This window comes from Carya illinoinensis, chromosome 3 (genome assembly GCF_018687715.1).
Source record: "Carya illinoinensis cultivar Pawnee chromosome 3, C.illinoinensisPawnee_v1, whole genome shotgun sequence".
Classification (NCBI taxonomy): Eukaryota; Viridiplantae; Streptophyta; class Magnoliopsida; order Fagales; family Juglandaceae; genus Carya; species Carya illinoinensis.
This window is the reverse complement of record NC_056754.1, coordinates 14,878,897-14,891,068: the sequence shown is the minus strand read 5'-3', so window position 1 is coordinate 14,891,068 and position 12,172 is coordinate 14,878,897. Positions and strand designations below refer to the sequence as shown.

The window sequence follows — 12,172 nt, the reverse complement described above, 5'->3', positions numbered from 1 at the left end:
AGTGACAATGAATCAATGTTACATTGATATCTAGTTAAAATTGATTAAAAAAAATAATCTCATTTATTTATAAAAAAAAATATCATTTGTGCTTCAGCCAACCAAAAATAAAATAAAATTGTGGATCAGATTTTAACCGAGCTCGAGTCGAGTTACTCGAGTTCATATAAACTCGTATATTTTTTGTACTCGAGTTCGAGTCGAGTTCGATCATCATTTATTTTATACGAGTCGAGCTCGATCAGAAATTTTCAGTATTTTTCGAGTTCGAGTCGAGTTCGAGCGGATATATATGCTAAACGAGCTCTTGATCCCCTACTCGAATTCGACTCGATTCGGTTCGTTTGCAGCCCTACTTGAAACCCTCCAGACGTTGCCGTTTCGGTGAGTACCTCTTTCCTTCAACTTCTTTTCTTCTTCCTTCCAAGGTATTCTCTCTTCTGAGTTCCATATGGCCCACGTTCTTGCAGTTAACACGAATTGGTTCTCATACTCAAACTTTCCATATCAAACTCTACTTGTCACTTTCACTCTCCTTTCCACTGCATCTTTGCTTCGCTTTCCTTGGTGGATTTTCTAGCTTTGGTGTTTTCGAACTTTGACGAACGGTGGTAAAATCTATCCTCTCTTTTTCTCTCTCTAAATCTGAAATTTCTTATTTTTCTTGGATTTCACCTAGCCACCAGAAATTTTAGTTTTCAATTTTAAGTGTAATCACCTCTTATTTCATTTTTTCTTTCCTTTTACTTATTTTTTTCATCTTTGTCGATTTTTGCATATCCATACGATATCCTCATTGTTGCAAATATTCTCGTTGCCATTGTTTTCTCCTGATTTCTCTAGTGAACCAAGGTATGTGTCCTTGCTCTCTATTATTCCATAAAGCTTAGAAATTTTCTGTTATACATGTCGAGTGGGAGTTTTGTGCCATTTGGAAATTTTGAATAAATTAGTGAATTACATGAAACTTTGGTGGGGATGTTGGATGAATTTGGAATTGTTGTGGTTGGAAGTTGTTGGAAAGTTTCATTTGGTTATGTTTATATAGTAGGATCTATGAAGGAGTTGTTTTTCTTCTATGTTGTTGGTCGAGTTAATATTGTTGGCTGTTTTGAGTCTTTAAGTGGCTGTTTTGTTGAGTTACGGTAGCGTGTATAAATACATGATAGATTGGAGTGGAGGAGTGATTTATTTTAACTGTTATGAGTTGCTTTTGAGAGTTAAGTAACTCAACGGTATTGTATTTATTGGTGAATATTTGACTTTAGTTACATGTCAAGAGTAAGTTGGTCAACTAAGAAATAGGAATTTTCACTTGAAGTAAGCATAGCCGCAAGGGTTGGATTACATGACTGCTTGTTTGACTTATTTATGTAAGGATAATAGTCAATAGAATTAGTGGCGATGATTTTCAATCATTAAAACTAAACGAATATTTTTTAATCTAGGTGGTGAAACACTCAGAGGTCGAACTCAAGACTAAGTTAACGTTCTGTAAAAGTGAGATAAGCGAGGTTTTTATATTAGACTTTGCATAAAAAGAAAATGAAAAGATGTTGACTTTTAAAATATGCATGTTTTATTTTTTAAAAGAAATGTGAAAAACAATCTCAATTATTTATTTCGGCACTACTTATGAACTCTATATGAAAGAGAAAATACTTTTATCATGAATGGTGTAGATATGAACTTATTTTTGCATATATTTCTAAACTTTGTAAAAAGAGTGAAAATGAGATTCTTAAAGTCTTGTTGTGATTAAGATGAAGATACTTTGATTTTGTTTTATTGAATACATGAAATGATCTGAAACTAATCAGTATTTTGTTATGATACGATGTGTAAGTTGAAAAACACCTTGGCATGAGTTTCTGTTTCTATAGCTGATTATGATCTGGTTCCGATGATATTTCTGTTAAGGCCCCGCCATGGGTATAATAGTGACATACAGCCCTACCATGGATATAATAGTGGTCGTCATAGGTATAATAGTGGCATACAGCCCTGCCATAGGTATAATAGTGGCATACAGTTCAACCACGGGTATAATAGTAGTTTATAACCTTACCATGGGGGTGAAACATGGAATACGGCCCAACTACGGATATAATGGTGGTTTATAACCCTACCACGGAGGGTGAAACATGATATACGACCCAGCCACAGGTATAGTAGTAGTTTATAACTCTACCATGGGGTTAAACATGGTATCTGTCCCGATATGATGTTTTGATGCAATATGAAGATCATGTTTCAATTTACGATATGCCAACGGGTTTATTTTTAGAATAAAAAAGTTTTACTGAAAACTTCACTCTGTTATTTTTGTAATATATTTGATTCTGCATTCTGAAAGCAAATTGTCTCTGATTCTACATTTTGAAAGTAAAAGTTTTGTTATGCATTCTAAACTTCGTAAATCCTCATGTTTGTATACTAGTATAGTTTCTTTGCTTATTGAGTTGTTGATAACTCTCCTCCTTATCTCCATAACATTTGTCAGATGACTTTGATGATACAACTAAGGAGTAATAGAGTATGTGGCAAGAATATTGAGGGTTGTGGTTGAGTATCTTGGAGTACAAGTGTTGTTGGAAGATTTATTTATAAGTAATTCGATTTTAGTATATTCAAATGATTATGAAGACTTATGTATTATTTAAGTTCATTATGTTAATAGAGACGTGGAGAAGTTGTTTTGTTTTATTTGGATTATGGTATTGAGGAGTTGATGGATTGATTTGTACAGTTAATTATATTAGAGGAATTTATGTTTGGTTTTAGAGTCTTTGCAAATATATTTTGGATATGAAAGATATGATAGAAGTTTGTGGAAGTGCTTATCAGGTTATAAGAGCTAATTTTCCAAATCTCTGGGATCGAGGCATTACATCAATGGAGTCTAAGAACCCTCAAATGCCAAAGTTAGTCAAAGATCTTGAGTGATGGAGGAAGCTAAGAGAGTGCTTAAGAAGAAAGAAGATCCGACCCCTTCCATTGGGTGGGATTCGGGTATTTATACCTGTCATTGATTCGGCTGTCGAGGGAGATCGTGGGGTGTCAAGTCGTGCTTGAGTCAGACCTGCCACCAACCTACTACTATGGCAAAGTGTCAGGCCGAGGTCTTGCCATCCCAGGAGGTCTTAGACTACACGTTGTTTCATGTTTGGGTCTCTTGACATGCATTAAATGCGGCATGTCCCTAGCCTAAAGTTTCCACAATCGGGCATGTCTAACCGCAAGTGCTTTGCAATAGTTGTTTGTCATGTACCTTTTTGGCTGGGCTCTGTTGCCCACCGAGGGCCTGGGCGATTGTTGCTCGTGGTGGGCTTTCTGACCAAGCCAGGCTCAGGGCCAAGGGCTCTTTAGGTTGGAAAGTGTATCCCAAGACCTTCGCCCCACACTATTGAGTCCTGTCCTGCTTCTCATTTGATGGGCCTGAGGCCTTTTTACTACTTGCGGACTGAAACCGTTGGGCACGGGGCCCTTTCCCCCTCACAAACATGGTTAGAAATAAATTTGTAATAACGATTTATAAAATATAGTTTCGTGTGGTGCACATGAATTAATGCAAAATTTATATTTCATATAACGCGTTGATAATCCACTAGCACAACGTGAGTGTTAACATAACATACATATATCTTCTATATATAAAAAGTGTGTATGAAATGGAAAATCTTGTTTTAACGGTTTTTCTTGTTTTTCCGTTAAAGTTAACACCGTTTGTTTAAATACGTGGGAATGTAATCGGCATATAGAATGAAGACATAAATGTTGAGAGAGATAACATTCAATGTTGTTATATAATTTATTAATCACAATAATTACAATACTTAATAGTTTATATAATAATAAGTAATTAAAAATTAGTTATTATATTTTTCTCTTTCTCCTTAACATATACACGTGTATTAGGTGCATAAGATGTGAATTCCTAAGTATAATATATGTGTATTATACGTTTCATTAAATCAGATTATTGAGTATTCTAAATTTAAAAATCTCATATAATATATAATACAAGTGTGTTTAATCAAAGTGTTTTTTTTTCCAATGGTAGTAGGACGTAGCTTCCACTAAATCATATTCCACACGTGGGCTTGCTATGATGGGCACGTGACAAAGGTCGTGATCCTTGAGCTAATCAAGAAAGAGTAAATTCGGCCAACAACTTCAAAATATATTTTAGGATTTATATATATGCTATATATAAAAAATATTATACCACAAATTTTATAAAAAGATTATGTTTTAACTTTATGTTGATCTTGATCGATTCAACCAACAGCAAAATAAGAATTTCAATGTTGTCTCTATTAATCGTCTACAGGATTACATAAATTGATGAATCATAATACAAACATCTAACGACACATATTTTGAATTACCGTTTGTGTTAGACTTTTATTAAATTTTTCGTATACATCTTTGCTAAAATTATGGATGTTATAAATATGTATTAAATTATATGATATTTTGAACTAATTTTTTTATCTTCTCCAATATGCCTTAAATTATTAAGTGACATCAATAATTTTTATAAAATATATATTATTTTTTATAAATAATCATTTCATAAAATTAGACAAACGTGCTTTACACGTTGCTCCCACCTAATATATATATACACCACTGAAAGCTTCCCCGATCGATATATTTCCCTCGTTTGGATTGATGATTTTCTTGAATACTTTTGTAATCATTGAAAAAATCTTTTCAGATGTAACTTTTTTTTTTTTTTCCCCTTCTTTGGGGATTTATAAAAGTGGCTGGATTCATTAGAAACATTATCGGTAAGATGAGATGCGTTCAAATTCTTTAGTGTCTTGAACAAACTGTCTTGATTTCTATTTTTACTTTTTATGAAAATTGTGGAAAATTATAAGATAAAACAATTTATTTGAGATATGTCTTTTATAATTTTTAAAAAGATATTCAAATTGAAAATGGAAAAAAGTTAAAAAATGATTTTTTTTTAAAAAAAAAGACCAGCTGAAAATCATTCCAGCCCAAATATGCGTGGTTGAATCTTGTATCATTCAACGAGTGGGTGAACGTGATGTCATAGACCACAAAGGCCCATTTAATCGAGTCAAGTTGATCTAGTCTCGACTGAGATCGCTCGAATTTTTTATTTTTGAAATAAAATTTAATAATTAAAAAATAGAGAAATTGCAAAACAAAATTCTAAATTTAATAAAACTTTTACAACTATAGGCAAAACCCTGATCTATTGAATTATAAAATTATAAAATTTTGTAAATAATTAATACGTAACTAATTAAAATTTATTCATAATAACCATGTATTATATGTCTATATAAAGTACTAATATGATATAGATAACATAATAGTAACTATCAACATTTTATATATGGTTCCTACATTACTATATGAAATATAAAATCTTATCGACTAATTATTGCACAAATTATAAAGCATAACTATGAAGTATATTCAATATATAGGTATAAATAATTAGGTTATATATTATATATTTGATTATAAAAGGTACTGTGCTTATATTATTAATTAATATTATATATATTTATCGATGTATGGATAAGCTTTAATCGAGAACAACTACTAAGTCTAGCCGGCATAAAGGAGCCTTAGCCAAGTCGAGTCGGATATGTGTCATTTACTAATCGAGTGAGTGTCTGCTTTTAAGGGCAAATTTTTTCCTCACAAATCGAGTTCGATTTGAATTTAACCAAATGAGTGTCAAGCGGGCTATCAGTGCATGTAATAGCACCCTTAATTTTGTTAGGTTTAGCCGCATGGTGGAAGACTGACCTAATTTATCAGCAGAGTGGTCTAGTGGACAACCTTTTATCTTGATAATGAACATGGAATTTCCTCGAAGATGCCTCAATCCATCAAATAATCTCTATCTCTTCAAAACCTCTCATTCCACAAAGAAAACTTGTATTCGAATAAGACAAAGACTTGGAAAGAAGACTTCATGTATATGATAATAATGACACATAATTAGTTTTTGTGGTTCTTGGTCCTTGACAACGAAATTGAATGCTAGTTTATCTACTCTAATGGAGTATTTAAGTTAAAATAACACATTGTGTACAAGATATTTTAGTGCTTATAATACCAAAAACATGACAATCCTTCCACAGGCGGCTATGCTTTGTCTTCATCTTAATTTACAAGACTTTTCCAAGCCCCGACAATCATGCACCATTTCACTAATCCTTGTATGCTCTTATTTCTATAAATTTCATCTCTAGTTGTTGGTGTGATCTTCTATCTCCAAAACTCTCTCATATTATAGGTTTACAAGCTTTACTATTTTTCCTTTGGATACCTTTGGTCAAAATAGACATGTGTATCAATACAAATATCTAAAGAGAATGTACGGGTCATCAACTTTCATTATTGTAAACGGACATGTATTGTATGTTGGTACAAAGGAGGCTGCAAAAGGTGAAAATAGTGAGAGAAAAGAGTTGGATTGAAGGTGCATTACAATAATGTCACTTCTCTTAAAATAATATTTGCTCCCACTAGTAACCATACATACACAGTTTACAAGTGAATTTGTATCTAAAATAGAACGAAGCTTAAAACAAGTAAGTTTGTCATAACTACATTATGCATAAGAGAGAATTTTGAATTTTTCTTATGAGATATGTAAGCCTACATGCCCATATGTCTATTTATAGATAAGTAAAAGATCTTAATGAAAAGTGTTAATTTTTCATTTTGCTAAAGTTATCAAATATGGCATTGAGGATTAATTTTTCCCATGGTTGTAGCAACTGGCGCCTGGGCTTGTTAGGCCGCAGTTCTTGTAGCACCTTGGGCAAGTCGTGCCTTGCAACTTGGGCTGGGCTGCTGGGTCTAGATCGTGTGGAGCCTATTCTGTCAATAAAAGCAATTAAAATTGCTATATTGACACGGGTGATTCAAACCCCTACCCTTTAAATCAATCAAGGGTATCAATGCTTCTAAGCCCATGAATGACTTATGCATTTGGGCCCAAATCTTATAACCCATAAGCATAAGCTTCATAAATTCTCCATTTTCAAAATAATTCATAACTTTCAAAATAAATTCTATAATTATTTTGAAAATTATAATATAATCCCAAAAGCTATTATTTAAATTAGAATTAGTAAGCATGATATTAACAATCTCTACTAAAGTTTTGTTTTTCCTTTCTGCCACCTCATTTTATTATGGAGTGTACACCAGAGTACTCTTATAAATAATACCTACAGATTCACCAAGAAATTGATATCCACCTCGTCTATTGGATCGAAGACACTTTATTTTGACGTTATATTGATTTTTACTTCATTTTTATATGCTTTAAAATTATCCAACACTTGATCTTTTGAATGCATCAAATAAACATAGTAATATCTTGAGAAGTCATCAATAAAAGTCACAAAAATATCTTTTACCTGCAGTAGGCATGTTATGCATGTCACAGCATACCACATACATCACTATATATTAATTGCAATAAAGATAAAGTTCTATCTACTCGAGAAAATGGTTTGTTTGTAATTTTTCTTTGCATGCATTCTTACCTTTACCTATCATATTTTAGCACATTTCTTAATTAAATTTAAATTAACCGTGTCATCAAGTCTCCTAGCAGGAATATGTCCTAAACGACAATGTTATAAAGAATATAAATAAAGCATATAAGTAGAAACATTAACTTTATTCTTAATTCGCAAATGTGCATATAAGTAGAAAGATTAACTTTATTCTTAATTAACTTTCTTTTTTCTTTTTTTGTTGTAGTGTCATGGCTTTCAAATGTGCATTCACAATTCACAAGTAGGACTGTATCAAAACCAATGTTCTAAGTGGTTCCTCTTTTGGTTTATCCAAGTAAATAGAGAATGGTGGGGATCATTAATCTTCTGGCCCTATATCACTTTTGTTTTTTGTCGTAATTGGGTGCTTTAATTTTAAAGTCTATCCATCATTACGCATGTATCCTGCAAGTTTATTAGTGTAAATTAATATGCCGCATGCCTTCAGAGAAAAAAAAGGGTACCGCTTCTATGAAGCCCAATGGTCATTGCTAGGCATGCCTTCTAGGCTAAATGTCACTTTATTTTCCACATTTTTTTAAATCTCTTTAAATATTTTTAAAAGATAAAAAATACACCAATATATTAATAGTCACTTTTTTAACTATTAAGCAAATAAATAAATAATTACATAAACGGTCAAAACGAGGGAGACAAAATCAAGGGACATACTATCATTTTCCCAAAATAAATTTAACTGGAGAAAAGAATTATTGAGAGATAGATTCTAGTATTTGGTTAGGATGAATGAGTGATTGTATTATGATCACGTTGAAGTAAGAATACTAGCTGTAATTACTCCCTCCTACCATCCGTTTTATCTTGAAAAAGAATACAATGAGTGGGTAAGCTGTCAGTAATGCATTTTGGGAATTTGAAGTTTTGAACATCATCCCCATTTCAGCAAAAAATACAACCATGTGAAAGGCATCCAACATTCCTTCCTTATGAGTGGAAATCCAATCCAATTCTGGACAATCACGCAGGATTAGACGTTGATGAAAGAAATAGTCTTTAGGCTTGTACCTTTCTGAAAAAATGTCATTGAATTTTTAAAACTGACATTTTATATCTTGATGCACATATAGTACCCTCCATTCTCTTCCAAAAAAAGAAAAAAAGAAAAAAAAGTAATAGTTTTTTCCTTATACGTCCATGCAGTAAAGTTCAAATCATATAGACAGTGCAGTTCGGAAAAACTACCTTGCTTGTTCATCAATATAAGTATAACCTAGTATGGGAAACACAGGTCTTATCCTGTGCAAAACGAAATATAATATTATAAGCAAATGTTTGATATGATACATGTAGATTTCATAAAAGAACATCTTCTATCCAAAAAAAACACAGTTTTTAAGCAATAAATTTTTCTTCAAGGTGACAACCCAACTCCATTACAACAAATAAGTTTTTTTGTATTTTCTCTGGAAAGAAAGAAATATTTAAAAAAAAAAAAAAACCGTTCTTGGGAAATTTTGACCAAAAGAGCCCACTTGATAGCTTTAGTATCTCATGAAGATATTTTTGTTCAGGGAGACTTACCAAAATTCCAATTGTTTCTAGCATTTTTGCCACAACGTACTCCTCCAGTCAAGTCTCTCTGTTCCTTCTACAGCACATAGTGTGGTAGCTAAGAGGATACTTCAAATCTGTAATAGAAGGGAATAGAGGTGATGAGAAACAGAGGCGACGATGAACACATTTGATTTCTGCATTTTCTCTGGAAAGAAAGAAACATTTAAAAAAAAAAATTTCTTGAAAAATTTTGGCAGATTAACGTGCAGACCAAAAGAGCCTATTTTATAGCACTGGACCTTTGGTATGAAAATATTTGTGTCTAGGGCACTTACCAAAATCCCAATTCTTTCCATCATTTTCGCTACAACTCCTCCTCCTCTAGTCAAGTCACTCTCTTCCTTCAATAGCACATTGCACAACAAAGAGGATACTTCAAATTCATAACAGAGGGGAAGAGAGACAATGGGGAACAGAGTCGATGATGATGAAGAACGGAGGCGATGGTGATAACAAAGAGAATGGGAAGGGCTAACCGGTGTTCTTCTATAGATCAGCCTACTGTTTACCGCACACCCCCACACCCTACATGGCCTTTTTGTTTTATTTTTTTATTCTTTTTATTTTTTTCTTCTTTTTCTTTTTCTTACTTGTTGATACACTCGTTTTGAGGAGAAGGGAAATTTTGAATTTGCACTCATTTCATCCCACGTTCACCCCTCCTCTGCTAAAAACCCGTGCGCCCCTCGCCCAGCTCCATCCCGAGATGCCCCTCCCTCTGTCCAGCGCCACCCCACTAGCGACGCCCCTCCCTATACCCAGGATGACCCTCCCTCTATCCAGTGCCGCCCCTCATTCGAGGTTTATAAAATGTGTCACAATAAGCGACGGTGCCGTTGGCAAGACTAGTATGCTCATCTCCTACACTAGCAACACTTTCTCTACAGTTGTTTCTATTTGGGTTTTGCTCACTTGTGGTTTTTCATGCTTAATTACTTTTTGGAACTTGATTTTCCTTCCAATCGCTCGCATCATTATAAGCGGATCGTTTCATATTGCTTCTTGGCTTTGCAAATTGTTCCACTAGTTGTTTCCATTTCTATTGATAAAAGTATCATCTTTAGAATCGAATTCAATATCAGTTGCGCTCACTTCATTCCATATATTTTTTCCCTTCAGGGGGAGGGGGCGAGGGTGGGGACTATCTTTTAAATGAATAATCAATTAATTCAAAGGAACATGATAATACTCGAAAATTTCTAATTTCAGTTTCCAACTTCATATTCTCAATTTAAAACTCCCTTATATGGTTTTAACAATTTTGTCTTCTTTGCAGGATATGAAGCTTCTCATTTGAGGTATGCCCACTTATCAACTCTGCCCTCCTCCATTGATTAGCTAACTTCTTAGTTACTATCTGTAATCTTTATATGCTCTCTTTGGACCTCCTTCTTTCCCCTTTTCTGCTTTGTGTTAAAGTACTTCACTCAAATTGATACAATTTATTTGCTCACTTTGGCCATTGAGAAAGAATATGTTTATGTGAATGGAGAAAAACCTGGTTTTCAATTAGAAAAAATTTTCTTCTTTCTAACATTTAAACATGTTTAAATATGGAGAAGATCAGGGATGATGTAGAACAATACTTTAAATAAAATATTTAGCCAAGGCCTAAGTAGAATTGTATAGTTTAGTTGTAGGTCTCTTAGATCTGGTGAGTACGAAATTCTAGACAGCTTAGCATGACCTATTATGATCTAAGATTCTAAATTCACTAGTGGTTTTCTTGGTTTTCAACTGCGGTTGCAAATCTCAAATGGGTGAACGTTTGATTCCCATAAATTCTTTTTAGGCAATTATTTGTTGATTTTGACTTAATAATAACTGTGCTAAGTGTTACAGTTGCTAATATCTCAAGACTCAAGAAATAAGTCTTTTGTGAAAATGAGTTCATGTGCACAAGTTTTCATTAAAACTTGTGGGTTTGAAAATGGGTTCTTAGTAGGTATAAGGTATCGTGCAGCTATAAGAAATTAAAAAATCCTTTTGAGATGGATAAGTAAAAGATTTACCTTTTCTGGCAGATAATTGATGAAAAGTGTGGAAGTGATTAGTTTTATTTAGTTAAAAAATTTGATTGCATCATTTATGACTATTTCTTTGGTATTAAGTTCACAACCTATTTTGTTTTTCTTTTTACTATCTACTATATAAGTACCCCATGTAGAACTTCAAGTTATTTAGATATGTAAATGCATTACCTATTTTGTTTCCATTGTGAGGCATTATCGATATCAAGCTCTAAAGATAACTTGCTTGCACAGTATATCAAACCAAATGAATTAATGGAAGTTTAATCCATCCCTCATATATGTTTCTCTATCTTTTTCTGCAGAAATAATGATGGAGATCGAAAAATGGGATTGGACAGCACTTGGACACTTATAGAACTGAAGATTTATGGAAATAGTTGCAGCCAAATAGTCGCCGTGGGAGTTGGTTTTGTCTTTGTTGTTGCATTTGTTTACACTGAAGTTAGAGAAGTACAATACTTTGTTGTTATTTTAGTTTGGAAACTGAACTGGTGTATTTCCTTTCATTCATGTATGTTGAGTTATTCTAGTTAATGAGTCTCTGTGAAGTAGGAAGTCTGTTATGTGCTCCAGCAGTTGTATTTTTTATTTTAATGAAATGAGGTGCTGCTTGGACAAGACATGCTATTCTTATCATTATATGCAGCTTCTTTTGTTCCAATTGTGGAGATGTGCTTGGTGTTACTTATGTAGATTGTAGACTTGGGATTTTGTGTGCAAACACTTGTGTTGTGGAGATGTTGTAGTGTAGTTTATGTAGATGATGTATAGCTTGGTAGCTTCCACCATGTGCAGCTTGTGTTCATATTGATATCTCTCTGAAATTCAGACTCTGATGAATATAATTATAAGACTATCAATTTCTACTATTTTGGTTTATACACAGCTCTTCAACTTTTGTGTGTCTACAAGAATGTTAATTTAACTCAATTCAATTCAAATAAAGTCTAATTCAATAAATTAATTGCAATATCAAAACTAACATTTAACAAA

The 12,172-nt window shown here is 33.0% G+C and overlaps 1 protein-coding gene and 1 long non-coding RNA gene across 4 annotated transcripts; both read left to right on the top strand.

Annotated features, from left to right (window-relative positions):
• Positions 1 to 361: 361 nt before the first annotated feature.
• LOC122303432 lies at positions 362 to 2,796 on the top strand. Of its 3 annotated transcripts, none has more exons than XR_006240675.1 (2): positions 362 to 852; positions 2,504 to 2,796. It is a non-coding gene; the product is annotated as an uncharacterized LOC122303432 (long non-coding RNA). The 3 variants fall into 3 exon arrangements; XR_006240676.1 differs by having other exon boundaries at positions 1,449 to 2,796; XR_006240677.1 differs by having other exon boundaries at positions 362 to 1,500.
• Positions 2,797 to 9,514: 6,718 nt separating this feature from the next.
• Positions 9,515 to 11,849, top strand: LOC122303956. Its single transcript, XM_043115951.1, has 3 exons — positions 9,515 to 9,994; positions 10,423 to 10,444; positions 11,482 to 11,849. The coding sequence occupies exons 1-3, from the start codon at positions 9,676 to 9,678 to the stop codon at positions 11,711 to 11,713; spliced, it is 573 nt and encodes a 190-aa protein (XP_042971885.1). The 5' UTR covers positions 9,515 to 9,675; the 3' UTR covers positions 11,714 to 11,849.
• The last annotated feature ends 323 nt before the right edge of the window (positions 11,850 to 12,172 follow it).

What these genes read in the sequence shown, in the direction of transcription:
- LOC122303956 (XM_043115951.1), top strand. Translation starts at nt 9,676, where the DNA reads ATGGCCTTTTTGTTTTATTTTTTTATTCTTTTTATTTTTTTCTTCTTT. An exon ending in CGGTGCCGTTGGCAAGACTA is followed by an intron (nt 9,995 to 10,422) that starts GTATGCTCATCT and finishes TCTTCTTTGCAG; the next exon opens with GATATGAAGCTTCTCATTTG. An exon ending in TATGAAGCTTCTCATTTGAG is followed by an intron (nt 10,445 to 11,481) that starts GTATGCCCACTT and finishes CTTTTTCTGCAG; the next exon opens with AAATAATGATGGAGATCGAA.